At 40.4% G+C, this 28,000-nt stretch overlaps 1 protein-coding gene across 1 annotated transcript; it reads left to right on the top strand.

Moving 5' to 3' along the window:
- The first annotated feature begins 23 nt into the window (after positions 1-23).
- On the top strand, positions 24-27,752 carry PDPK1 (3-phosphoinositide dependent protein kinase 1). The gene is made up of 14 exons (XM_065031112.1): positions 24-183; positions 12,039-12,296; positions 12,745-12,787; positions 12,973-13,110; positions 14,322-14,466; positions 15,449-15,546; positions 16,216-16,291; positions 17,620-17,688; positions 18,180-18,276; positions 19,447-19,620; positions 20,018-20,235; positions 21,117-21,174; positions 22,044-22,196; positions 22,750-27,752. Exons 1-14 carry the CDS (start codon positions 160-162, stop codon positions 22,855-22,857), a joined length of 1,659 nt encoding a protein of 552 aa, XP_064887184.1. The 5' UTR covers positions 24-159; the 3' UTR covers positions 22,858-27,752.
- The last annotated feature ends 248 nt before the right edge of the window (positions 27,753-28,000 follow it).

The following is a 28,000-nucleotide window of genomic DNA, read 5'->3' as shown; positions in this document are numbered from 1 at the left end:
CGAGCGGGCTGCCCGGAAGTCCTGCCCGCAGTGGAGGGGGGGGCATTGTTGTGGGTGACGTCCCGGGCGGAGGATGCGGGCGCCCCATTGGCTCGGGCTCGGCGGCCGCGCGCCGGGATCTTAAAGGGCGACGGGCCGCGGGCCGCGCCGGGCGGGCCCATGGCCAGCACCAGCAGCCCCCTGGTGAGTCCGGGCGAGGGGCCGCCCCAGCCCGCTGCCGGCCGCGGCCCGCGGCGCGATGGGGAGCGGGTAGGCCGGGGCCGGCCCGTGCGGGGGCAGCCGCCCGCGCCCTGTGCGCTGCGGGGCGGCGGGGTCGCGGTGGGGTCTCCTGGGCGGTCCTGTCGGCGGCCCGAGCAGGGAGGGCGGCCGGGCGGGCGCTGCCCTCCACGGGGCCGGCCTCGGCGCCGCCGCTCGCCGGCCTCGTTCCGCCTTCCGGGTTGCCGCGGCCTCGGGCAGGGCCCCGCTCCCTCCCCAGACGCCCGGGCCGGCCCGGCGGCGGGAGGACGCGGCGCTGGGACCGAGGCGGGAGCGGCCGCCCCGCGGCCTCCGGCGGAGCTTCGCTCTCGGTTCCGGGCGGTGGCACAGCTTTGCCGGGCCGTGACCGCCGGGAGAGCCGCCGGTGCGGCCCCGGTACCCACCTGTTGCTTTGTAAAGGGTTTATTTTGTAGTGGAAACAAACGCGTGAGGAAGATCGTAGAGTCGTGATAGGGCGTGTGTCAAACGCGGTTGTTGACGTTGGTCTGTAGTGCAAAACTATAGCGTCTATAACTAAAACTGTACTGCCTTGTGAGCACTGGCCAATGTAAGATGGTGTTGTAGCTGAGACACAGAAGTGGTAAATCTTGGTTTGCATTATAGTTTATACGTTTTAGTCAGTGTAGAAATTCCCTTACGAAAAGAGTGTTTCTTACCAAGACGACCGCTGCTGTCATTGGTGCCCGTGGGCACCATTGGTGCTGATGGGCAGTGGTTCCTTATCCTGTGTGCAGCCGGCGCTTCTGGCTCTGGTGATGGCTCTATGGGCCGCGAGCTGCCAGGCTCCGCTCGATGGGGTGGAACGGGCTGCGGGGTCTGTTGCATGGGCACTGGCCAAGCTGCGCTGGTTCTTCAAGTCCTGCGTCCATGTGCTCTCCTCTTTGTACTCAGTGCTTTCTTCATCAGGTTGTTAGACATAATCATATTTGTTGACTGAAGACAAGAATTATTATGTGGACTAGCATCACAGGAGAGGACACAAAATACTGTATCAAGGATTATGAAGTAAAGCGATGTTTGATTATTACAGTTTTGTTTCCATGCCACTTGATAGAGCTCCATATAGCTGCTTCTCAGCATCAGAGATGACTTCTGTTTGCTTGGATACCTTCAAACAGGGAGTACACTTCCTTTTGTGCTTCTGTCCTTGCTTGTTGCCTCTCTTTCCAGGTTCTCTCCAAAATACTTTTCTATTCCTTTTCTATATATGGTTTAGATCCCTGCCTAGAAGAAGAACATACAGAGAAAGAATGAATGAGGAACAAAGTTGACAACCATTTTTGTTAAATCTAAGATTATTTTTCAGGGTAGCTTGTTTTTAGGTCCTTCTCTTCCATCCTGTTAAATATTTATCTGGTCAGGTGTGTGTAGTGATTTGCAGTAGCAGATGGAGGTGTCTTGATTCGCCTAACCTTTTTGTAATTCAGGTGATATCAAATGTGGGAAATCCAGTATATCTGAAACTGAGCAAGTTACTGTTAATGTTTGTGTGATAGAATTAATGACATTAGTGAGTTTCGTGATTATTTTGCTATGAATGCAAAAGACTTGGGGTGGGGGAATAGAGCACAGCTTTGAAAGAAATGCTCCAGCATTCCTCTGCTAAAACAATTAATTCTTGTATTTGTGTATGTGGGAACAATTCCTAAAACATTCTGCTTTTTTCTGAAGATGCGGTACCAAGGAGAGAATTGCACTTTTAAGAAGGAAACAACTTCAGTGCTGCTGTAGTTGCAGTTGTCAGTGTGGTCTTAGTTATTTGCTGTTCATACGTTCATCGTAAGCGTATCTGGTCTCACATCAAGAAGTGCTCTTCCTCTCAAAGGGAAGGGTCTGGAAGAATGGTTATTTACATTTCCATCGTCAACAACGTTTTCACTGCTTTAGCTGCCCTGGTGATTATGAGATTCTGCCAGTGTTTCTGACCTGATAAAACCGATAGTATAGTCATGGATGTGTCTGGACAAAACTGCTGGCTTTTTTCTTTCCCTGTAGAACTAATATAAACTACACTTGCCAAAGATCTGGGTTCTTAGTACAGTAAGTTCTGTATGTATGCTAGGAATTAAACTAGGCTATGTTAAGAGTTCTCTTTGTGGTTGTTTGTAGATATAGAACTTTCAGACAGGCTTGAGGGGTTTTCCCTACATACCCGTCTACTTAATATTCTCTTCTCTTGGGTTTTCAGGATAAGGCTGTGACTAGTTTTTATCACTCATGCATAGGTTTTTAAATGGGGTAAGTTTTCTGTAAATCTCTTACCAAAGCAGGCTGCACAAATAGAAAATAGAAGATCTTGTTGAGATGATGCTCAAAGGCGAAAAAATGGAAGAAGCCTAAGAGGAGCAATTTTATATCCATTCATATTTCTAACATAGGAAGTGGTGGTAGCTAGTGGAAAGGAGGCAGTCCAGAGAATAATCTGAATATAATAGCGATGCTCAGCTGAACAATGAATCCACTGTGTGGGTAGGCTTTTTTAAAAAACAAACCCAAAAAATTATTGTTTGGGTTATTGGTCTGTTACTTGCAGTGCTGTAAGTACGGTCTGTTCTGCACAGCTCTTGATGCTGTACCGGGGGGTTTGCTGTGGCTGGGCGTTCTCAGCCGCCCCGTGCGCTCGGGCTCATCTCGCTCCCCAGAGCAGGTCGCTGGATGACAGCACTGCCAGGGACGCTTGGGAAGGGATGCTGGCTGTGGAAGTACTTGCGCGAATTTCGATACAGAAGGCATGAAACCAGAGGTGCAGTCACTCTGTTAGGCTGAAAAAAGGTCATAAACTGGCAAAATAACAAAAATAGGTTTGATCTACGAAGATGTTAAATATTTTAGTAAGCCTTGTTTTTTAACAGTAACCTTGTATTTTATCCTTTATTTTTTTCTAGAAAAGCTGTATGGATTGCTGTAGAAGTAGCACATTTATAGCATCGGAATATAAGTGAGAAATTACTTTTTAATGTGGAAAGATAAGAACTTACTTCAGAAAACACTGTGTTTGAAAGATAAAATCTTCCAGGTTCCTCATAGTGGAGCTTTCTGAAGAATTCATATGAAGCCAAGGAATTATTGTTTCTGGTATTTCAAATGGCAAAACTTTTTTTGCATATGGCCAAGTTAGATTCTGTATATATAAAAAAGAAGCAAAAAAGGGGAAGGAGCTGATTTTTCTCCCTCACCACTTCCCTTTCTGATTTGCAGGTAAGCTTGTAGAGAGTTACTAAGGTCTAAATAAAGTGTATGAAAGGACTGAACACAACATGCACAAAGTCAACTGTTTCATCTAGAACCTTATTTTTCACACCTTATGGTTTCTACTCAACAGTGCTGTAGGAAAGAAGTGGTTTATTGTGTGACTAAATATTGAAACTGAGTTGCTCTGTGCTTTAAGAGACAAGCAGTAAATACTGGCAAATATTCTATAATTCTTTATGGTGAAAAATTGCAAGAATTATCTTGCTTAGCACATTCTTCTGAAAAGAAAGTATTAAATTTGATGTTCCATTCTTTAGTAATCCTGCAGGAATTTTATTTACAGTTCTTGACAGTGCCATCCAACCTTTGTATGCTCCATCTACATACATACTCCCACCTCGGTGTGGCTGCTGCTCCGCTCTTCACCCAAAACTGTTCTCTTTGCCTTCTAGAATTGCTAGAAAAGCCTAATATAGGAAATCCTTGTGTGTTTGTTCGCGTGAGCCCCCATCCGCGCGGTGCAACGCCTCTCGGTGTTGGTGTGCTTCAGGAGGTGACGGATGGTGCAGAGTGTGATCAAGACCGTTGCTGTCACAGTTGCCTTTTGTTTTCTTGTGAGCTGGCCCGGATCTGTTTGTGTGAAATGAATTCTCAATGGCTTGTTTACATATAGAGCTATTTGGGGCATAGGCAGACTTTAGGTTCTTAGAGATTTTTGTGGTTTCCTGTTTCTGATCTGTTTTGAGGCTCAGAAGGGGACGGGGGAGGCAGTGGAAGGAGCCCTTAAACAGTCTCTGCCCCCGAAGGTGCTTGGAACCGAAGTGCTTTGCTTAGCTTAGCACTGGAGGAGGTTAGAGGGTGACTGGCTGATACGCAGGCTCTCACAAATCCTTTCATTAGCTTTAATCCCTACCTGAATTTGGAATTAGAATGCTGGAAACTAGTGACAGGAAATACCACTGTATGTGTAAAGTTGTCAAATTTAGAAAAAGGCATTTGCATTAACTAAAGTGTTTGGGTCAATGTTGCTCTGTATGTGAGAAATTCATTTCTGTAGCAACAAAATCACTCTTGTGGATAAAATAACTTTATTCCCTAAATGAAGAGTCAAAACAATCTTAACAATGTAGATGTGTTATCTGTGCTTCCACATCCTTGAACCTATTGGTTATATTTTGGCTGATATAACATGAATCTGGTTTCCTCATTTCTTACGTCTGGATAAACTGTGTTACAGATTGGCTGCAGGAAGTCAGGAATGGGTGGTAGGTGGTCAGTTCAGTTGCAAAGGAGGTGGAGTGTCAAAGCCGAGCTTTGTTTCGAGATTATTGTATAGGACTGGTATCTTCCAAAATCGATTTTGAACAAGGCAAGCAACTGCTGACTAGATACTGGAGTATTTTAAACAACCTACTTGTGCCTTACATCAATACAAAGTCCCTTAAAAAAAATACTAATCTAATTCTCATAGGTTATTACAACATGACATTGTCAGACATAGGTAGGGCTTTGTATTTCCTCTGAAATAATAACTGTATCTTATGATGATTTAGTACAAGTATTTTCAACATTACCTTCGTGTTACTGTATTTTTGTCTTTGAATTGTATTAGCGCTGTTAATAAATCAAGCAGACTACATCAACTCAAATTCTTTTCACACTTCTGTTTCCCACTATTGCAAAGGTCCCAGACAGTTTAGGTAGAATAGCATCTTTGAAGAATTTTCTGCTCCAAGCTTTTCCCTTCCCTTAATAGTTATAATCCTTAATCTTGAAATATATTACCCGAACGTTATTTTAAAAGGAGTCTTCTTTTAAATGATGGTCAGTTCTATCAAAATACTTGAAGAGGTTTATTTGAGGGAACAGCTTTGTGCAGTGCTCCCATCAATGTTTGCCTTCCAGTGACTGTGCACGTGCAGGTGAGCACACTCGTTCTGGTGGGTCGGAGCTTAGATTTCTTTAATCGGTTAGCATGGCAGTCTCTTTAAACTATAAAAAAATTCTCCTTTTATACAGCTGAATGCCTTTGAAATGTGCGTAGTTTATTCGTAAAAATGGTCTGTTTAACAACAGATTTTTCATGTGGCAACTTCTGATATCAAAAAATGGCACTCCATGTAGATGTATGACTAAAGATTCTCTTGCAAAACAAAGTTGTGGTCAAATAGCTTTTATAATTGAAAGATGAGATTTCAATCTGTTCTTTTAAATGTAGTAATCGATAACCATTTATGAACCTTGATCAAGGTATAGATTTTGACAAACGGGCTTCGGAGCGTTTTGCTGGCTGTGACGGTTGGTTTCTGTAGGACACATTTGTTGTGTGATGAGGTAGATCTGAGTTCTCTGCAGGAATCGTTGCATATCATCTGACGATGAGGCTTGCAAGAGCTGCTGCAGCTCTGCACAGCGTAAACACAAACCACTGTGCTACAGAAGATGGATGTCAATGCTCTTTTAATACCTATGAATAACTAATACTTGGAGTAGGGTTTGTTTAGTGTAGTTTGAAGGAAATGGCTTTCTGTGGTCTTCAAAGAACAGTAGGAAAATACATCCTGTTGTCCCGGGAAAATATCTTTGGCATCTTTGTAAGAGGAGGGAGGAGGCCAGTGGGAAAGCTGTGCATAGTATCTGTTAATTGCCCCTTCTTATGCTCTTTTTCAGGTACAGGATGCGTGTCAGGTGCAGTTGCTGCATCTTTGTCAACTCTCTGAAACACCAGTGTGCCGTGAAAAGAATGTATTAAATATAATTGCCTACCTGTTCACGCCCAGGCTGTCAACGTTTAAATTATAAGCAATATGAAATAAATTTCAATTTTGGAATTTTTGGCTAGTATGACAATATCAAAATAATTCACAAAACCTCCCAGGCCAAGTGTATCTAGCTTTAACTGTCTTTAGCAGAATGTCAGTATTAAGAGTAGTGAGTCAGCTTTATCTCTAAAACCATGAAGCGCCTGTTCAGTGAAAACAATTACATTCTCTCAATGTGAAATAGAGGCCTCTCTTTCTCCTTAATTTCACAGATAAATAGGTGGACTCCATGTTTTTACTTGAAGAGAAGTGTATTAATTTGGACATGGAATCTTAGATTCACAGATTTGGGCAGATGTGGAAGCTGTGATTGCAGACTGACAGCCAGGGAGGGTGTCTTACACTGGGTCATGTAGTATGTGTTTTGAAATCCTCTCGAATTCCGTTTGCAGGTGAAAAGGTTCATTCATAGACAGCCTGCAGTGCTGCTGTGTTGCCTTCTGAATCCTATCATTTCCTAAGCAGACTATGCTGTTGTAGGGCATACATGTTTGTGTTGCTTTATCTTCATGGTAGTCTGTGAACTTCTTATAGCAATTTAATGTAATGCTTGTGACATACCCCAATCAGGAATTCTTATATCCAGTAAGACTTGTTTTGAATTGCAGGTGACCCTAATTTTTGGAGTTCTGTATTCTTTGATACCAGCAGGCTGAAACAGTCAGGTTCTTTAATGAACGCGGACTTGAGGAGCTTACCCTAGTCAGATGATTGGATGTTTTTACAGGGGTTCAGTGTCTTGATTTTCTCCTGAAACTGGTTTGTTTTCTTTTCCCCCTTAATGTTTGCACAGTACTACTGGCAGTAAGACTTTGCTTCTACTAGTTGGTGCTTTCTAGTTGTGTATATTCAGGTATGGACTAGGTTGAGTTCTTTGTCCGCTTGTTTCCCACTGTTATGCTGAAGTTCTTAAGCTGTATTTTGATTTATAGTAATGTTTTGGTAGAGACGAAAGTAAGATCTGTTTGTGCAATTTACCAAAAGTTGTGGATTACTTTAAGTAAGATATTTACTTTGCCGAAGGGTGAGTGATTTTCCGCCCCACCCCGCTCCCCCCTTTAAGTTTATGCAATTACTCTTTTTCTTTCAATCTTTTTGGTTTGAGAGTCAATCCAGGTGCGAACTGAAAGACATGCTTGTTTAAGGGTGACTATTAATTATAAGTTGTTGAAGAATTTAACCAGTTTTACTCAGAATATATTCTATATTCATTTTCTTCAACAGTATTCTGTATTTCAGGTATTATATAATGCCAAGTCAAATGTTTCATGGATGCCTATCTGCATGATTTCATTTAGTAGACCCTTAATACAGGTTACCATAAGAAACATTCACGAGAGGGTCGTGCCAGTGTTCTAACTTATGAAGCCTCACCAGGATTGTTCATTATCAAACCAGATGTACCAGCTGAGGTGTAAAGCGCAGGTTGCTTTCTGTAAATAATACTTTCTGTTAGCAAGGTCTGCTTTCAAAAAATGGCCTTATAGGTGAGTGGATGGAAGAGTTTTCCTGCTCGTGTCTGCCCTACATGCTAATGCAGCTGGAGATTCAGTGATGCAGTTGGACTCAGTGCTGGGACCAGGGATGGGGCAGGACCCTGTGTGCACCCACCGTAACAGAAAAGAGATTTTGCTAATTGAGTTTTAGTGGAAGCAAAGACACTGAGTTGTCTTCAGGGTTCATTATCATGGCAATTAGGATACAAGTAAAAGATACTCCAAACTTCAGAAGGCCAAGTCTTTTCAAGTATTTCTTTTCTGTTTTTAGTATTGGCAGAACTGTATCAGCAAAGCAGTGTTGCGGATTTTGTGATGGGAAAGAGCTAGCAGAGATGCAGTTGTGGTTGTGCGTGGTATTTGTTTGCTGCATACTATGTGCTAAGATATATTGAAAGTTGTCGTGGTAGCGCTATTGTCAAAATGCTGAATTGCAAAAAGGATTCCAGAAAGTGTATGTCTTTCTAGCCAGCGGGGAGCTTTGCCTGTGACTGACTTTTCATACAAAGGGGAGTGGGGAAAGTATAAAAGGAAAAATGGAGTGATATCTAGTGGGATTTTTGCATTGATTCAAGTTTTCTTATCTCAAAATTTTTCTACTGTTTGCAGCCAAGAAGGGAAAAGAACAAAGTATGGACTTAATTCACATGGAATGTAAATAAAGCAAAGACTGTTTCTAGTGATTTATTGAAAATTAATGAAGATTTGGACATGCCTATTGATCTGTAATTCCACTTATCTTCAGTAGATATTATTGTCTTCCTCATTATGTTTTCAAACAGTATGTTGCACTAAGAAGGAAACAATTTCTACATGGAAGTAGACTAGAACCAGCATCCTTAAGAGCTTGGGCAAGTAGGTAGTGTTAGAGCAGTTTTTAAAAGTAGAGACAGAACGATTAGATCAGTGGTTACCAGTGTGGTGCACAGTGATCCGTGACGGGCAATAGGTGAGTCTGTTGTCACTGTGCGAGGGCCTGTGCTCTCACTGCCTTGCCAGCTGAGAAATGCTGATAAATGTGGGCAGGAGAGCATCCTCAAGCTTCTGAGAACTGCAGACACAGTTTGGAAGGTGTTTAAGTTGTTCAGCGATTGACTTCACATCTCACTAGAAGCATCTGCATCTAGCAGAGGCAGAACCTTGAATCTGATTTTTGCAGACGAGTGGCTGTACGAGGTTAGGCCAGGTGAGACAGCCTGTATTCTGTCTCTGACATATGTGTAGACATACATGTAGAAACATGTATAGTCTCTGCAGATGTGTTTTTTGGAAACTTTTGAAATAAAACTGAGAAGGTAGATAATGCAGAACACAAAATAATAATAATATAATAAGAATATAATGTAGAAAGACAAGTGTTGGAGTGACCTTTTCTGTAAGTGGTCAGGTGCAACATACCAAGTTTGTCACTTCCTAAGTAACTGATACTTTCAATCTATTGCATCTTTCTCTGTCCTCCTTGTTCTTAATCTTGACATTCCTTTGAGAAAGTCAGGGGACTAATTGACGTTATACCTTGGCCGAAAATAACCTTCTTTTCCTACAAAGTCCTTCGCTCCTGTCTCTCCTTCCCTTAGGACTTTTCTGTACTTGATATTCATTGTGACTTAGTTTCAGATACTGTGCAAAAAATATACTGCATCCCACACCTTCCTCCTGTTTCTCACAGTGCTCCTTGGTGCTTTTATGGTGAGGTTTTTTGTGTTTGTGTTTTCAAGGTGATCTTGATAGCCGCAGAACTTAATCAGATCTCCCCCTGCCCCACCGCTGCTGTTTAACTTACAAACCCCGAGAGTTGCTCTAGAATAGCCTGACTGGAGCCAGTTCATCATTTAAATCCTAATACTTAGTCTGTGTGCGCGTGTTTTTATTTACTATATTTCAATTAATGGGATGTTTCTTTTATTGGCACCACATCAGTTGTTGAGCAGTCCTGCTTGTGTCAGGCTCGTTGCAATCTTGATAGGAAAGAGTACAATGTGTTTTTACTTCTGGCTGCTGTGCATCTTTATACAGGCTGCTGCTGGAGTCGTGCTCTGAGGGAAGGGTGATGCAGCTGGGATGAGAATGTTGGGACATCACCTACTCTGGGAATGGTGTCAGCTCAGATATCTGCATAGAAGGTATAAAAGGAACTGTGACCTATAGCACACATACTTTAATGTGTATGCAATATTTTAATGACAATAGCATCAATATACTTCTCTTCAAAGGGAAGAATGCTGCACAACAGACTCGGAGTAGGGACATATCCCTCTCTCAGGGGGAGTTAGTGAACTTCTTGAAAAGCAAAATTCTCCCGCCTGCCTCCAAGTCTTCCCCCAGCCTCGTCCCCCTTTTGTCCTCATGAATGCTGTGCAAAATACAGCAAATAGCTATAATTTTAGGCAGATTCCTCATCAGTCTCTGCTCTACCACAGAGCTCAGATGAAGGTCTAATGCAAGAAGTGGTTACCTGTTCTTGATCTGCTGCACCGTTGGTGTAGTCCCTGTTCTTGGAAAAAGCCCCAAGGAGAGTGGAGGTCCTGGGCAAGGAGGCTGCACACGGGCTGCAAAGGGAATCCTCCTGTATGCTTTTGCAAGATATTGTTTAGAACAGTTGCCTAATAATAGCTGATTTTCAGTCTTGTGGGAATTTATATATTAAGTACGATGAGTGGAGAAAATTGAGAGTTTTAGCTGTACTCTTTTTGACCTTGTTACCTTCACTCAATTTAGAAAGTATACATTTGCATTGCTTAGAAACGTTTGTGTCTCATTCTGTAATGCCACTAGATGTGTAAGTAAAGTGTGTTTCGGAGTTGTATCTTGTTTTTGAAAGAAGTTTAGCAGTAAATAAGGGCTGCTTCTCCCTAATGCATAGAACAGCTAGGTGAGTAATTGCTAATTTGGGAGCCCATATGCATGATTGAACGTAAGTCCAGTTCCCTTCTAAAGCGGTTTCTGATAGAAATGAAGGAAATTGTTCGGAATCAAATTAAAATTCATGAGATAAAAAACTATTTTTGTCAGAAGTAATGTTTATTTGAATGTCAAGACGAGCTAAGTTACAAACTAGGGCAGGGTTGTATAATGCATCTCTTTTGAGGCTAAGAGATTTTCATTAAGTCATAGTTTCATTCTGCTGGATGTATGTTAGAACGCTGAGATTAAAAAATAATGGTGTTAATTTTCTTCAATCCTCCCTCTTTGCGTACTGTTTCAGTTTGTATTGGCAGAAGTAGTTCAGCAGAGCTCTCTTACTGCCTGTGTTTTCGGGCCAGTTTCAAGTAAAACACATGGAGCAGACACCTGACAGACTAATGAAGGTATATAATGGAGTATAATGAAGGTATATCACCAACAGGGAGGGAAAGCAGCTTGAGAAGTTTCTTTGGTCTTACTTGGGGAAAATTGTTAAAAGGATACCAAGTGATGATCTGCTTTGTATATTACAAGAAGCAGTATTTGGGGTGTATCTCCTGGTACTTGCTGTTTCCTGGGCTAAATCTGGGTCATTGCTTTGGGATTGGGAACTCTTTATGTGACCGTATGCACAATTTAAATAGTGTAATCTCCCTTGTTTTAGAAGGTCATAGACCAAAGCATTCTTCAACAACTTTATTAGATATTGCTGGTTATTAAACCCTCCAGCTGATCTGCCTTTTGTCTGTTGTGCTTTCGTTTCTTCCCACTCTTCGTCCATGGGTATTGGAGAGAAATACTATTGGAGAAAGTGAGATTCCAAGTAAAAATGTAGGAATGTATTCTTTGTCTCCTTTAAAGTTTTCGTGCTTTACATGTTTGTTTACAGTTCATTGTAACTTGGATCTCCAAACTAATGTTACTCGTGAATACAGGTTTGCATGTATAACTAGATAATTCTTTTAGTTTCAGGAAAACTACTATTTGTTAAGATTGGGTGGATGACTCTGTCTCTTAAGCACGAAATAAAGTTTAAAAATCATGTTACTTGAAGGAGAATATACTGTGAAATTCAGTATCTTGGTGTTGGGGAGCATTTTTTTGAGTTTGGAAAAAAGCATTGTTGAAATCAAGAGTTCAGACTTTTGACTTATGGCTATATGTATGTGTGCAGCATCACTTGAAAAGAGTCGTTCAACGAATTAAGAGCTGCCGTTCCCAAAATAAGTACTAACATTCCCCCTAAAAGTCATTTCAATGACAACCCTTTCAAACAGGACTTTATACGATGCTCGTATGGAAACGAGGTGCGGGCGTGTGTGTCAACGATCTGAAGTTACGGGAATAACGGTTTCATCTCTGTTTTCAGTACGATGCTGTTCCAATGCAGTCCAGCGTGGTGTTGTGCTCCTGCTCGTCCCCCTCGATGGTGAGGAGCCAGGCAGAGCCCAGCGCTCCGGCGGCGGCCCCGGCCTGCGGCAGCAGACAGGGCCCGGCCATGGAGGGCCCGGCCGAGCCCCGGCCCGGCGCCCTGCCGCAGCACGCGGGGCAGCAGCCGCAGCCTCGCAAGAAACGCCCCGATGACTTCAAATTTGGGAAGATCCTGGGAGAAGGATCTTTTTCAACGGTAATGGTACTTTTTGTAACTACATTTTATAACGTTACTTTTTATATTTCAATCTATGCCATTTAGGTTAAGAAGTAGTACTGTGACAGGTCTTTGTAAATATTCCTCATCGCTCCTGTTGCCTTCCTTTTTTCCCCCCTATAAGAAGATTCGGCAATTTACTGTGACTTATTTTACAATCTTCAGAATTCTTCTGGGAAAAGAGTAAATTGCTGATTACCCCATCAGGTGTATCAGCAAAACAAGCATCATGATGCTGAACAGAATTCCTGCAGAGGTCTTGCTGAAGCCAGCATAATATGAATACGTGCTTAACTATTTTGCTGATTGCAGTTGCAACACCTTATTTTGGACAATCATTATTCCAAATAACTACTGGAAGTTCAAAATCAATGTTCGTGTGTCTTCAATGAACCATTACAATGTATTTTCTCTCCTCTGATAACAGGTTGTCTTGGCTCGAGAACTGGCAAGTTCTAGAGAATATGCCAGTAAGTATTGACTCCTTCAACAAGAACGTTTTAAAAATACAGTATCAATGTAGTCCTGTTATGAAACACCTGTTCAAAAGATGGAATTGCTGGGATTATGACAATTTTAAACAAAACCAATTACTTAGATGGACTTCATTTGGCTGTATCTCCTGCATTTTCATTCTGTCTTTTTCTTCACTAAGTTAAAATTCTAGAAAAACGCCATATCATAAAAGAAAACAAGGTGCCGTACGTGACACGAGAGAGAGATGTCATGTCCCGCCTGGATCACCCGTTCTTTGTGAAACTCTACTTCACCTTTCAGGATGACGAAAAGCTATGTATCCTTTGTGTGTTAAAATTTGCTGTGGCACTTTCTTAAAAGTGTGCAATCCTCAGTTTTGGTTCCTTTGAAACATTTTCTAGCAGGAATGATGAGAATAACTTCGGGTATTTAAAATATCTTAATGTTTGCGATGCAGTTTTCACAATCGTGATTTTAATAGAAATGAAGCAAATAGAATGAGTGCGCACCCGCAAAGAGATGAGCAGGTGACTTGTGGGACAGGGGAGATGAATAAAACAATAACTGATATTGTCCATGTGGTAAGTGCTGAAGGGTGACTTGCAACACTCTAAATTTAAAATATTGTTTTTTTAAAAAAACAAATGTTTTAGAAATGTTTTATTTCTTACGTATAGTAAACCACTACAATATATATGTTTAAAATAGGGATAGCCAGCTATATTTACTACTATTTCTTATTTGAACAGTTAATCTAGTAACATTTTTCTTGTGTAAAAGTGCTTACAGAAAAATCTGAGTGATAGAAAGCTGAAACTCTTCTGTTTGGATCATGGTTTCCTAAGTTTTCTCTCTAGCAGTAATTGCAAAGTGCAGTTTCATCTTGAAAACTCATTAGCTTGCGGTCGGCTTTTCTTTGTGAAGAAAATGTTAATTATGTGAATTTCCTCCTAAACTTCCTGCTTCGCATTGGCGGTACCAAGGGCAGAAAGGTCTGTGTCCGGGGTCAGTGTTTGTCACAGGGGCTGCTGGCAGCGCTGCCGGGCCCCGTGTCTCGTGTGTGTACGTACGTAAGCACACGTGTACAGGTGTGCACGAGCAGAGCTTACAGGCGCCTTTTTCCTGTAATGTGAACACTAGTTTATTGAACGCTGGTCTGACTCTAGAACTTTCCAGATGATGGGGCAGTTTTAAACTTAGGTTGAATGCTTGTTATGGCCGTAAGTAGTTCTCTTCCAGGGCAATTATGTATGTAGTTTAAATGAATTATTCAGGTGACTGTCTGGAAAAACTGCAAATTTAACCCTCTATGTAGTCTTTGCTATGCTAAAAACTTGGGAACTGTCCTAAGTTGTTAATATATTTAATACATTGTTTGGGGTTGCTACCATGTAAAGTTTCAACTTAACCAGCTTCTCTTCACTGTTGTTCGTGTATTTTTAGTATTATTCTTGTCTTTGAAATAAGCTGTGGGCATTTTTGTTTTAGAATGGGTCAGTGATAGACCTTAACTACACTCACATTCAGATTTTGGGCTTAGCTATGCCAAAAACGGAGAGCTGCTAAAGTACATACGCAAAATTGGCTCGTTTGATGAGACCTGTACCAGGTTTTATACTGCTGAAATTGTATCAGCCCTGGAGTATTTGCATGGAAAAGGAATTATTCACAGGTAATAAAAAGCTGAGAGCAACATGCATTTGATTATGCACAAGGTTTTTTTTCTAGAAATGTTCTTTTTGAAGTCTAAAGCAAATGTGGATTTCGTGGAAAGCTAATGAGAGCATAATAGCATTTCTCTAGCATTAGTACCGTTGTTAACAAAAGGAGCTAAACAGAGAGAACTTTAGGAGGAGAGCCAGTCTGTTTTATCAGACCAACTGTTCCAGCATGAAAAAGTAAAAGACTTTTTGAGTTAACATTACAAAAAACGTATCTTTTTCAATCTTGATTGGTTGGCCTAGATTTCTAGATTCTTTACCAGCGTACAAAGATACTTTGTATGTTGCCTTTTCTTGTCAACTGAGGATACTTGGTGAAGAGTAAATATTATAACAGCATAACCCAATGCTACTTTATGTTGTCACTAGTGAACCTCTTGACATCTAACTCTGTATTGCTATATGTTGTGTGCACGATACTGTGAGATCTGGTTTTATTCAGGATCAGAGGCAGTGTACACACAAGTGGTACACGTACATTTGAAATACAGATTATACATGAATTTGTATATGACAAATGCCATGGAGGCGGTTTGCAGTTGTTCCCTGTTCCAGCCACGTCACTGGGCTGGGGAGGTCGCCGTTGCTTGACTGACTGGAGTTTTGCACTGAGTCACAGGCCTAGAAGATCTTACTGCCAAATCAGCCTGTCAGATGCTATTTAAATTAAGGGATTTTGTTTGTTTTTGTTGAACAAGTGGGATGCACAATAGCTTGGTTTTGAGATTATTCATCATTTCAGGTCTTTGCAGAAAAAATGTTAATTAATAGGCCTTTCAAAATCTTTTGACAGCTACAGGTTAGAGAAAGGCAACACAACAATTTTCATAGAGTGCCTACATCATTTATGATGGTGTTATGTACATAAGTCACCAGACAGTTTTGCAACTGTAACTTGTGTGCTGTTTAAATACAAAAATCTGCCTTTTCCAGGGACCTTAAGCCAGAGAACATCTTGCTGAATGAAGACATGCACATTCAAATAACAGACTTTGGAACAGCAAAAGTATTATCTGCAGATAGCAGGCAAGGTATGCAATTATTTACTTCATCATGTGACACAGATAACTATAGGCAAGTGGGCCTTTGAAAATACGTGTGTTGTATTTACCAGATTGTAACCTTTAAATATCGTTATCTCTTGTCTGACAAAATCACTGAGAGATCTTGAAACAGTTTTGAGTGTCACTGCTTAGATTATGTGAGAAGAGGTCATATTTGGTGTGGCAGTATAGCCAGCTAGGCCACCAAATAGCGGGAAGTTAAACTGCTTCAAATTGCTGCTCATTTGCAAGACAAGATACAAACAGTTACTTCGGATGAGCTGAAACAGTAGGTTTTTGCTCTGCTTATGTATTTAACGCTGGTGACTATCAGAGTTGCTCACATGTGAGGGCTGTACGATTCTTGTGTCACTGGTTGCTTGGCATTAACCTGTGAATTGATGCTGCAAACAATGTCTGAACGAAGGACTGAACTGAACTGGATTGGTTGAACTTTTTACTTGGATGTAGTAATCTTATCTTGGTAGATTTTATACCTAACAAAGTGCCTGAATGCCCAGCTTCTTGAACCTAATTCTTGTGGGTTCTTTGTAGCGTTACATAACTTTGCCTTTGGGTTTTTGATTGGGTGGAGGAAGGGGAAGGTTGTCTTCTTCAGAGTATGTATTTGCTTATTTCTTTCAATTTCCTTACCAGCACGGGCAAACTCATTTGTAGGGACAGCACAGTATGTTTCTCCAGAACTGCTAACAGAGAAATCTGCCTGTAAAAGGTGAGGAATCAAGTATTTCAGATTTTAGAACTTTACTGACTGTGCCAGGATACTGCCAAGTGGAGGTGGGGGGGGCGGTTTAAAAAAATAGAGATGGATTAGGTGGCAGGAGAAGGAAGTGGGTAATGGATTTCTCTTATCCATAAATAAATTGGAAACATTTCTTCCGTCATCCAAATAATGTAGTTATTTTAATTCTCTTTTATATTAACTTGCTCTAATGTGGTAATTCCTGCTACAAAAACAACAATATCAAATTCTGTCAGTTAGGGGAAAGGCTACAGCTTTCTTTGATTTGTACTTCCGATCAACTTGTAGTTATCTTTGCCAAGCTTTGATTGGGTTTTGCGATGATTTAAAGCTCATCTCTCTGCCTGGTATATGAGTGATACCGTTAAGAGATTTCTTACCTCACTTAAATGAGTTCTTGATGGTAACTTGCAGACTGTTGTATATCTATTTTATTACAATGGTGGAAGAATAATCAAAATAATCACTGAGAAATGATAGGGAAAAGGAGTTCTTTTATATGAGTAACTGTGGTAACTTGTGCTAGCGTTTCTTAAAGTGATAGAAATAACGTTAGACTTCCCACTTTTCTTCTAGTTAAGAGGTTTTGACTGGTTTGGCTAATGGAAATACTTCATGAGGCTTTCATCTCCTTTTAGAAGTTACATAATCCTTGATCTTTACAGGAAACTCCTAATTTGAGTAGTTTGGAGTCTTTGTTAGTATTTTAGCCTTCCATGGGGATTTCAAATCTACGTATAGTTTACCTTGAGGTAAAATAAGTTAAAAATACTTTCAGGCCAACACACTGAAACTTAAGACTTTCCATCACCCATGTACTATATATTCTACCTTTTTCTTTGCGTCTTAAGAAAAGCTTTAATAGAAAAAGCTGTATTGTGACCTATTTTGCATAAAATATTTAGAGGAAAGGATTTTAATTCTGAAGGAGCATACATTGCAATAAGTTGGATGCATTTTTGAATTGTGGTAGTGGATAATAAGTATTCTTTTTAGCCTCATTACATACTCATTAATTATTTTTACGGTGGATTTGACAGTCTTGCGCATGTGCCTGTGGTCAGTTGTTGTGAGGTAGTTACTCTATACTTTCCCCAAAGTTGTGTTGCCAGCCTACTCTTCTGTCAAGGAATGCCGTGGAAATTATGCTAGGCAGGTTTGTCCAGTGTGTTAGCGCCATGTGCTAACTAGCAGAAGCTTAAGAATTATTGGTTTTAGTTACAGTTTAAATACTTCTTATAGGAAAACACACTATATGTTTTGTTTTTGGTTTGGTTTTTTTCTTCTTTCTTTTGAAGCTCTGACCTCTGGGCCCTGGGATGTATAATATATCAGCTTGTGGCTGGATTGCCTCCGTTTAGAGCTGGGTAAGAGATTTAAGCTAATTCTTTACATGTGGATCATAAATATATTGACTTGGTGTTACCTTTTACCTTACTACCAGTTCTGAAGTACAACTTTCTGTGGTTCAGCATTGGCGTTAATGTCATGCCTGCTTTTATTTGTCCATTCTGATGTCATGAAGATGCTTATGCAGCTATAGCTAGAGTTCCTGAGAGGGATTCCTTAATGTATCCTAGGATTTCACATGTAATTTATATCCTAAAGGTAACAGTGCCTATGTGAAGAGGGTATGGGACACCTCTGTATTGAGCTATTTGAACTTTTCTTACTATTCAGGTATCTGACACAGGATCATAGGTACTTGGAAGACTGTACCCCTTTGCCCTAGAAAGAAAGATTTATGGGAATGCGACTTAACATGTAGATCTCCCGTTTAGAATTTGTTCAGATTATGTACTGTTAAGATGAAAGAATCATGAACTAATAACAAGAGCTGTTTCTTTTTCTTTTGCAGAAATGAATATCTTATATTCCAGAAGATAATAAAGTTGGAATATGACTTTCCAGAAAAATTTTTTCCCAAGGCAAAAGACCTTGTTGAAAAGCTATTGGTAATATTTGCTGCTGTTGAATGATTTGATGACATTGGAAACATTCAGTTTATGCAGTTATTTTTTCCCTAAAGTTTCTATGCACTCAATTGCAAACCTTATAATAAGAATTACTGTAAGCATTCTTGACTTTCTATGGGAGTGTCTTGAAAATCAATATCCATTATTAAACAGCACTTAGATTAGAATTCAGGTTTTAAAAAATAATAAAGTGTGGACAAGGAATGTCTCTCAGTAGCAAAGGGTTCTTACTACTGTACATTACACACAGAAGTTAAGATTCAAAGCTTAGGTTTATGTAGTACTCAGCTTAATAATGTAAAGTTTGGTTGAATGTAGTGTACTGTACATTACAGTGTAAGTCAGCTTACCTTGCATTTTTGCATGCACTTACCTTGCACTTAATGCACGTCCCAATAGTATCAACCAAAGGACTCCTCTGCATTTGAATGTTTGACAGGAAGGAAGAAACGATAGTTCTGCCTCATCAATAAGATATAGTTATGACACTAAAATGAACATGCAGAGAACATTTTAGGTGGTTCAGGCGTTTTGAGGTTCAGTGGTCTAGTGTACTGGCATGGCGCGGGGCCTGAGGAGGAAACTGCCGTACGTTTGTGGATGGTGATGAGTGCAGCCATCGTAAAGGGCTGGCCACACGTTCCCTGTCCAGGCCAGCACGATGGCCATGGCAGGCCCTACTGAGCAGTGAGGTCCAGGTTGCTTCAACATCCTGAGAACCCTGCAGTTGTAGGTGCTTGAGAGGTTGATGTTTGACACCAGCTATAGCTTACACAGCTTCTTGCATCACTACAGTGTGATGCTGGGCTATACTTCAATGAGCTGTGCTCTTTCGGGCCTTCTCTGTATGCTTGCTTGGTTTTGGGTCTGTCTTTATGAAGAAACAAAGCCAAAAATATTGTGTGGACCCAAAGAAGTGCTCCTTTCTCTAAATCTGTGAGCTGGTCTAGTACGAAATCTTGCTGGCAAGCCATACTGACAAATAACATCTCATATTATAAGCAGTCTCCTTGTATTCTAGATATGTATGCTTGGAGCAGTGAGACAAACTGTTTCTAAGTTTTCACATGCTGCTGCGCAAATGTGAATGGTGCTCGCCCCTTCCTCATCATTATTTTATGCATGTTAACTTAATTGTCATTTGCTCAGGTTCTAGATGCTACCAACAGATTAGGTTGTGAAGAAATGGGAGGATATGGACCTCTTAAGGCTCACCCCTTCTTCGAATCGATTGTGTGGGAGAACCTACATCTTCAGACACCCCCAAAACTTACAGCGTATTTACCTGCTATGTCAGAGGATGATGAAGACTGTTATGGAAATGTATGTTTTTCTATTGCTATTTTCAGCTTTGATGCTGTGTGAGACCTTTGTTAAAGCATAATTATAGCATATTAACTAATCTTATTTAAATTACTGATTAGTATATTTTAATGAAGACTCAGTGATTAAGTATCTAATATAAAATTACTGGTTAAAACTTGAACTAGTCAGCATTTTTTTTTCTGATGAAGTGGGTTTTCAGAAAAACTACTGGTTGGCTTGCTTTTGACCAACCATGCTTTTTTGGATAAGTGCATGTTAATCTATAGAGAGCAAGCTGTCTTTTTGCACAAAAGCATAATAAACAAAAGCATGCTTAAAGAAGGGCTGCAGTTCAGCGTAAAATAAGCTTTTTAATCCAAGAAATGTCCTTACTTCATTTTGTTTCCTCCTCTAGTATGACAATCTCCTCAGTCAGTTTGGTTGCATGCAAGTTTCTGGTTCTGCCTCTTCCCATTCGCTGTCAGCCCCAGAGCCAAGTACCGCACAGACATCAGGAGGAAACATCGAACAGTATATTCATGATCTTGACAACAATTCCTTTGAGCTGGACTTACAGTTTTCTGAAGATGAAAAGAGGTTACTTCTGGCAAAACAAGCTGGGGGAAATCCCTGGTAAGGTCTTTGAATGCAGCTCAATCTGTTACTCACACAGCAGTAGTGATTCAGGAAGATACATTATTTTGATTCAAATTACTATTTGTCAATCTTAATATCTTCAAGCAAACAATTAGCAACTAGATTGTCCTTGACTTCTATTTTTAAAGTAATGGCAGCAAAAACCTAATACTATGTTTCTAAAATTTACAGGGTCTGGAAAGTGTTATGGAGTATGTTTATAAGGCAGGCAGAAATGACACTGTACCAGTGCTTCCCTCTACAGAGAAGTTCCCTCTTTCTTACAGTTGCCATATGTTGGTGGTTTTTTTTTGAATGATAATCATAGAATGACACAACGGTTCGGGTTGAAGGGACCTTCCCAGCTCCCCCAGTGCCACCCCTGCCGTGAGCAGGGACATCTTCACCAGCTCAGGTTGCTCAGAGCCCCGTCCAGCCTGGCCTGGGATGTCTCCAGGGATGGTTCATCCACCACCTCTCTGGGCAGCCTGGGCCAGGCTCTCACCACCCTCATTGCAACAATTTCTTCCTCATGTCCAGCCTGAATCTCCCTCCTTTTGTTTAAAACCATCACCCCTTGTCCTGTTGGTATCTGACCAAAATTCCTCCAGACCACGTACTTATCAGGGTTTATCTTCACTCTTGAGAGGAGTTTCTCATCTGTGATTTTTTTTTTTCTTCCCTGTGTCAGATTGTAGAGGAACTATTTGGTGTGGAATGAGGAAGAGTCCAAATTTCATCTAGTAAAGTTGTTCAGGATTCTGTGGCAGAAAAGAAGACACTAGGGAGAGACATGTAAAATTGCTTGATAATAATAATAATAGATGTTTCTGTGGAAGAAGTACTTCTGGAGTAATAGTTATTTTTCTTTTTTTAAGGCATCAGTTTGTAGAAAATAATTTAATCCTAAAAATGGGTCCAGTGGACAAAAGAAAGGTAAGGGCTTTTTTAATTCCCTGTAACAAAATTCAGCTGTTTAAATTTTTGCACAGTGGCAGTACAGATAAGGAACCTGGTTTAGAGCTTCCTTGTGTAACTTATAAATAAGTGTCAAATAATTTTGTTTACTTATTAAAATGGAGTGATTTGTAAGTGTTGTTTCTGAAGGTAGTGGTATGCTCTTGATTTTTGGAGAAGGCTAAAAGTAAATGTGCTATTGGTGCTTTCATTTCGAGACTAGAAAATGAGTGTTCCCCCTCCTCCTCCCAGTCTGGTACAGCCCACTGGACGCTTTGTTTTGATACACGTCTGCATGTGGACTGAGCCATAAATATCAGAAAATACGATACAAGTCCATATTATCCTTACCTGTGGTGTTTTTCCTGGATCCAGCTAGTGGCTGTATCCTGAGAGCGGCAGAGGTGACATCACAGCAGCTTTAAATATGAGCTTCAAGGTGGCTAGATGAGCAACAATAGTCTGTGTCAGCTTTACAGGAATGGAGATTCTGTTACATCTAAGTTACTACCTGCTTATTCCTAATTTTCTCCACAGAATCACGAGTATTGATTTCTGTCCTAGAATCTTGGACAAATAGATTGTGCTTCACTCTGTGCAGCTGGTTGTTTGCTTTGTTAGAACTTCAAGATGCTTTCTAAAATAGTACTTGTGTTTTGCCATGCAGTAGGAACGCACTGCAGCCCCCTAAAAAAGGAGTGAAGTCAAATAAGCAAAAGGAAAACAGAGTTCCCCAAGCTCAAATATACTGTCCTGTCACGGAGCTCTTTTAATTCTGCCTCTGTTGTTAAATTCAGAGCTCTATGCATTTGCTTTTTTTGCATTACTGTTTCTACGTTTCTTCTCAGGGATTGTTTGCACGTCGGCGCCAATTGCTGCTCACAGAAGGGCCCCACCTGTATTATGTGGATCCTGTCAACAAAGTTCTAAAAGGAGAAATTCCGTGGTCTTTAGAGTTGCGGCCAGAAGCCAAGAACTTTAAGACATTTTTTGTTCACACAGTAAGTGACTTTCTTGAATTTCTTTGTAAATTGCCCTAAAGTCCTTGGACAATTATTTTAAGTTGTTAACAAACAATTTTTTTCTGGAGAAGATATAAGTCCTTAAATACAAGAGCTGATAGCCTTAATTTAAAAACAAACCACAAAAAACATACACAAAACCCCCCTTGACAACAAAAAAATCCTGATGATATACACGTTTCCCTCAAAAATAGAAATGTATTTTTTATTATTCGTGTGTAAATAAAGTACAAGTGGCTTTTGGGATTTGAAGGAAGGTCTTAAGAAGGACTTCTAACATTTAGCTGTCTTAATACATAGTGGATCACAAGGAATGTAGCAACAATATATTGTCAGTTGACTGCTTAACAATATTGAGATGCCAGATGTATGATTACTCAGTAATATGTAATATTATATAACTAACTGAATTTAACTTTTGGAAGGTTTATTAATTTATTCTGAATAATTATTTTATTGTTAGGTGAAGAATAATTAGTGTCTTTTTGGTTAAACTGTTTGGAGTACTCATTAAACTGTTGTTCACTTATAGCCAAACAGGACATATTACCTGATGGACCCGAGTGGGAATGCTCATAAATGGTGCAAAAAGATACATGAAGTTTGGCGGCACAGATACCACCAGAATGCTGCTAAATAGTAAAGCTCATCCAAAATTTCCCAGTTTCGCTACTTGCTGCTAGAACTCCATGTGCAGCCGATCAGAGGAATCTTTTCAACCCACCTATTACCATCTCAAGGGGAAGCAAATGTCTGAAATGTTCTGTGTGGTTTTTTGGTTGTGTGTGTGTTTTCTTTTTTTTCCTTGTCTTTTTTTTTCTTTTTTTTTTTTCTTTTTGTTTTGTGTTTGTTTTGTTTTATTTTTTTTAAAGAAAGAAAGAAAAAAAAGAAAAGCAAAAACCTAATGGAATTCAGGGTCGCTTTGCTTGCTCTTTGTGCTTCTGTTGAGGCTTCCACATGCATATCATTGCAGTGAAGATCTTGCTTTTGTGCACTTCAGCTCAGTTTCTGCTGCAGACTAGTGGATAGACCTTGCGTTACCAGCTTCACTTCAGATGAGTTCAAACGAATCCACACGCACACATGCCAAATCATGGCCCAGCCTGGCATTTTCTGGGGCTGGCGTTTTCTGTGACTTTCAGATTATCATTAAACTGTATTTCATCAGGGAGCTTTTATATGCCTCTCCTAAGCACCACCTCTTCATTTTCTCTTCCTTTCCTCACAGTCCCCCAGCTTATTGGTATATGGCATTTGTAACCAGGTCAGTTGCACCCTTGTGTAATTCCTAATATAGTTCTGGTTGCAGGATTTATGTGGTACTTTAGTAATTATGTGAATGAATCACATGTATGTGTCTGGCAGACAGGCTCCAATGATACAGGTTGTGAGAGAGTAAAATGCTTAACATGGCACTGAAAGTTTTCTAAAATTGAAATGTTGGCTTCTGAAGCATATAAGATTTTAAACATTCAACTTAAATTTTAATATGAATTGTATGTGTGCTTAATCAAGGGACAGTAAACTTACCAGCATGCTTTTAACTAATGCTAACTAAAAAAAAGTAACTAGTTAGTATGGGGGGAAAAGGTTACTATTAAGTAGTAAATAGTTCTTCACCTTTTCAGGAGATGAGGGCTAGAAGCTTTCTTTCCAGGGTGTGCATGTATTGTGCATTTTAGTGGGGCCAACCTATTTACCTGGGTAGAGGAGGAAATGTGAAAGCTTTGTGCAATTGATTACTTGACTTTTTTTTGTCTCATTGTGTAATGAGATGTATAAATAATCCTATTTTGGGTCTTTGGCCGAACATTTACCAGTTCTGAAAAAAAAAAAAAAGCCATTGAAATATTAGATCCATAAAGTAATCTGGTTAAAAATGCAAAGGAAAATATTGATACAAAGGGGAAAATATATGGTACTTAAGTCATATCTATAAAATGAAAATATTTTTCATATCGATCTCATTTATCCTCTTCAAATTAAGGCTTTTTTTAGTGGTCAAACATTTCTTGTAACATTGCAAAGATACAACTTTCTATGTGCTAAAACCAACTTCCCTAGTGGTATTTTCAACACGCCTGTGTTCCTGAACCTTGCGGAGAGGAATGGCCTGGGTCCGGACAGAGGCATTCCTTCCTTGTTTTAAAAGCAGTATAAACATCACACCTATTTATTCACCTTGTACACACACCATCTCTTTGCATTTTGAGGTCTCATCATATGATGTGCTTTCCCTTCTGCCGAAGAAAGAAAAGTTCCGCTGCAATGTTGAAAAAACTCCTGGGCCACTGTTTTAGAAGCAGAATTTCTCAGCAGACACACGAATGTTGGATATTTTGTTGTTTTACAGGGTGAAGGAGATTTATTCTTGATCTCTGAAAAACTGTGTTACATGGTTGAACTTGATGACAGTTCAGCTTTTCCAGTATCTCTCAGTCTTTAAAGGAGAGAGTGCAGTTGTGTTTCTTGTGGAGGAACCGCATTCTTGTGGTCTTCTGTCATCCCACCACGTGCACAGGCTTGACGAAAGTAAATCCCTGGCGCAGTGCCCAGTGTTAAGGGAGATAAGGTGTCTTACAAATGGATGAGGTGAAGACAGAACACCATTCCCTTTGCATCATGAGAAATTTCGTCACATAAAATGTACACTCCTTGTTACTAAAATTTGGATAGCGCAGTACACCTTTGACCTGTGTCTGTATTAATCCTGTATTTACCATTCTAACCAAGATGACATATACTGTAATTTTGTTGCAGTGCTATCTATTTGCTCTCTGGCTGTCAAGTTCCATCTATCTTGGGTCCACTGGAGGCAACCCTACCACTTTTGGATTTAGTCTTTGGTATAGAGACGTAGACATACTCCCAGCTTCATACTTGAGAGCTTGGCAGCGATGGAGATTCGCGGCGCTGCTGCTGTTCAGTGCAACAAAACTTGGCCTCCCATAAAAAGTCTGGCAGGGCTGTTCTGCTGACAGAGAACACCTTAACTTCATGAGATGAAGTCATCTCTGTTGGCTCGTTCACTAGGAGTGCTTAAACATGTTTTCTGGAATATTTAGGCTCGTAGTCATTTTGCCATACTGAAGTAATTACTCTGCTTTTTCACACCTTGGAAATCCTCTCTCAGTAGGCTTCCATGCTGCCCGCCAAAAGCATTCAGCCACATCAGTCTATAGCAGTAAGCTGTCAAGAAGGTGTCTGGAAGGCTGATCTCTGCATTCTAGTTTCCTTTTTTCTTTTGACAATGCTGTCATTAGGAAACTGAGCATCACTTGCAGGCACCCTCCCCTCAGAACTTCAGTGTTCCAACTCAGGTCTTCCTTAGCTGCTGCTTTTTTGGGAAGGGACCTAGAACTCTTCTAGGAGAGGTATTCATCTTGGACTGTAAGTAAAATGTGGTTTTGAAAGATGGCAGAAGAATAGAGTGAGGCAAGACAAAGCAATCGTGTGGATTTAAGTATGTTTCATCAGTTTGTCCACTTCAGTGTGGACTGACAGGAGCTGCACGCTATGGAGGGCTGGTTCCTGTTTTAATTGCTTACACCTGCAGTGGGATAGCCTTAGATCTTTGGCCTGGAGATGGCTTCTGTGCTTCGTGGGCGTTCATGGAATGACGTGTACGAGGGAAGTTCTTCGGAGCTGCAGATAAGCCAGTTAATTGCTCTCCTCCTTTCTGAGGTCTTTCAAAGCACAAAAAGGGTTATTAGGCACTTAAAGACTCATCTTCAGATTCCTCACTGCAAACCTACTGAAAACCCAATCTGTTCATTATCAATTCATTCCATCTTTTGCATTTTGAACAATTGCCAATCATTTATAAAGCATCTGGTCAGTGGTGGTGTAATCTTGTTTTGCTTGGGATTTGAACTTCAGGGAGGTGTTTATTCCATCTGTTTTCTGTGGGGTGGAGCTTAAGAAAGGATAAAGTACTGCTAGAAAGGATTTTTGAATCACAATGTTCTATTCAGTATCCAGCCCAGTCACACGGAGTTTAAAACTACTTTGATAAGCTGGAGAGATTAGTTTATTACCATTGGCCTTGAAGTCCAGTTTTGACAAAGGTTTATGTTAGGGAAGACTTGCTTCGGATGTGATGTTGCCGCATTGTGAGCAGACTGATATTACCTGCTGAAGACATCGAGCTGTCAGATAGCGCTGTTCTCCACTTTTCTCCTTCTGATGTGATTTGGTTGTGAATTATCTGCTATATCTACACCTGGAAAACAAAGATGTGATAGTTGTAGTCCCTTTTCGTAGTTCAAGATGCTTAATGTGCTCAATATCATTACATTTTGTGCTGGGAACTTTGAAGAATTCTGAGGATTTTCCACATGTACACGTAACAGTTTCTCTTGAATGATTTAGTAAAGTCAACACAACTCTTTCTTTTGGCCTGTGGACAAAACATTTGATTTCAACACCTAGCTGAGGAGAGAACTTGTGTATTAATAGTTGCCTGAAGATGTGGTCTGTGGATTCTGATCATTCTTTCTAATTGTGAATTACACAAATAGGTGTGGTATTTATATTTGAAATTTTGCTGAATGCCTGTAATAGTTTATGCAAATATTTTATTAATCAAATGGAAGTGCTCCTGCAAAGCTTCTTGACACAGATTGTCCATCAGTTGATCAGGTGAGCTTACAGACAGTAATTCTCTGACCCAACAGGGCGTGCTTTCAGCTCAGATGAGACTGGTAATTTGAGAACGTTTCCTCTTTCTTAGAAGAAATACGACATTCATACATCAACAATAACCTGGTCTGTCTGTCAGCATGGCAGTGAATGTAGATGGTTGCCATTTGACAAAGCTTCCTATGACCATGTACTAACTCTGATTGGATGTGGCAAACGTTCTAAATTGTAGCAGAACTTACAATTACCGTATCCGACAAAAGAGAAGAAATAGGAATCAGGAACCATAATCAGTTTGGACAGTTGTACGCTAGCTGTTTTCAGGTTGGTGGCAGTCAGTTACATGTGTAATATTCTCTACCTGGTTTGTAGCTGTAACTGTGATGTACAGATAAAAGATGACAAAACCAAAACAAACCACAAACAAAACCAACACAAACCCAAAACCCCCTCAACAAACGTCACAAAACAATCTCCCCTCCTCCAAGAACTTGTGAAAACAGAAGCAAATAATGCAATGATTTAAGATACACACTTTTTGTATTTTTATTCTTATAAGGTTATTTGCTGGCTCTTGTTGGCCTCTAGTTCAGTCTGTGTTATTTAAATTCTAATATATGAAATATTTGGATTGAATTCATGTTCGGGGCCATGGTGTTGTATGTATTGATGTACAGCCTTGAATGTGAATAATTATTGTAAACTATATTTTACACCTTTTTTCTGGCTTTATTATAAAAATTTTCTATTGGTCGATGATTTAATCATATCTCATAATTTAATGACTGTTTATTCTCTCGACAGATCTCTGTGCTGTAGATGTGTAGTTAGTGACCGGATGATGGATTTCACTTAATGCTTGGTAGTCTGTAATAAAGGCATGTAGGGTCCTGGCCTGGCCTCTGCCTCTTCCTTCTGCTGGGGGGGGGACAGAATGTCCTGGGCTGGAAGGGACCCCAAGGATTGGGTCCTGCTCCTGTCCCTGCCCAGCACAACCCCACAGGTCCCACCGTGTGTCTGAGGACATTGTCCAGTCTCTTCTTGAAAGCTGTCAGGCTTGGGGCTGTGACACCTCCCTGCGGAGCCTGTTCCAGTGTCCAGCACCTCTGGGTGAAGAACCTTCTCCTCATGTCCAACTGAAG

The sequence above is a fragment of the Columba livia genome, chromosome 15 (genome assembly GCF_036013475.1).
Source record: "Columba livia isolate bColLiv1 breed racing homer chromosome 15, bColLiv1.pat.W.v2, whole genome shotgun sequence".
In the NCBI taxonomy this organism is placed as follows: domain Eukaryota; kingdom Metazoa; phylum Chordata; class Aves; order Columbiformes; family Columbidae; genus Columba; species Columba livia.
This window is presented reverse-complemented; position numbering and strand designations above follow the sequence as displayed.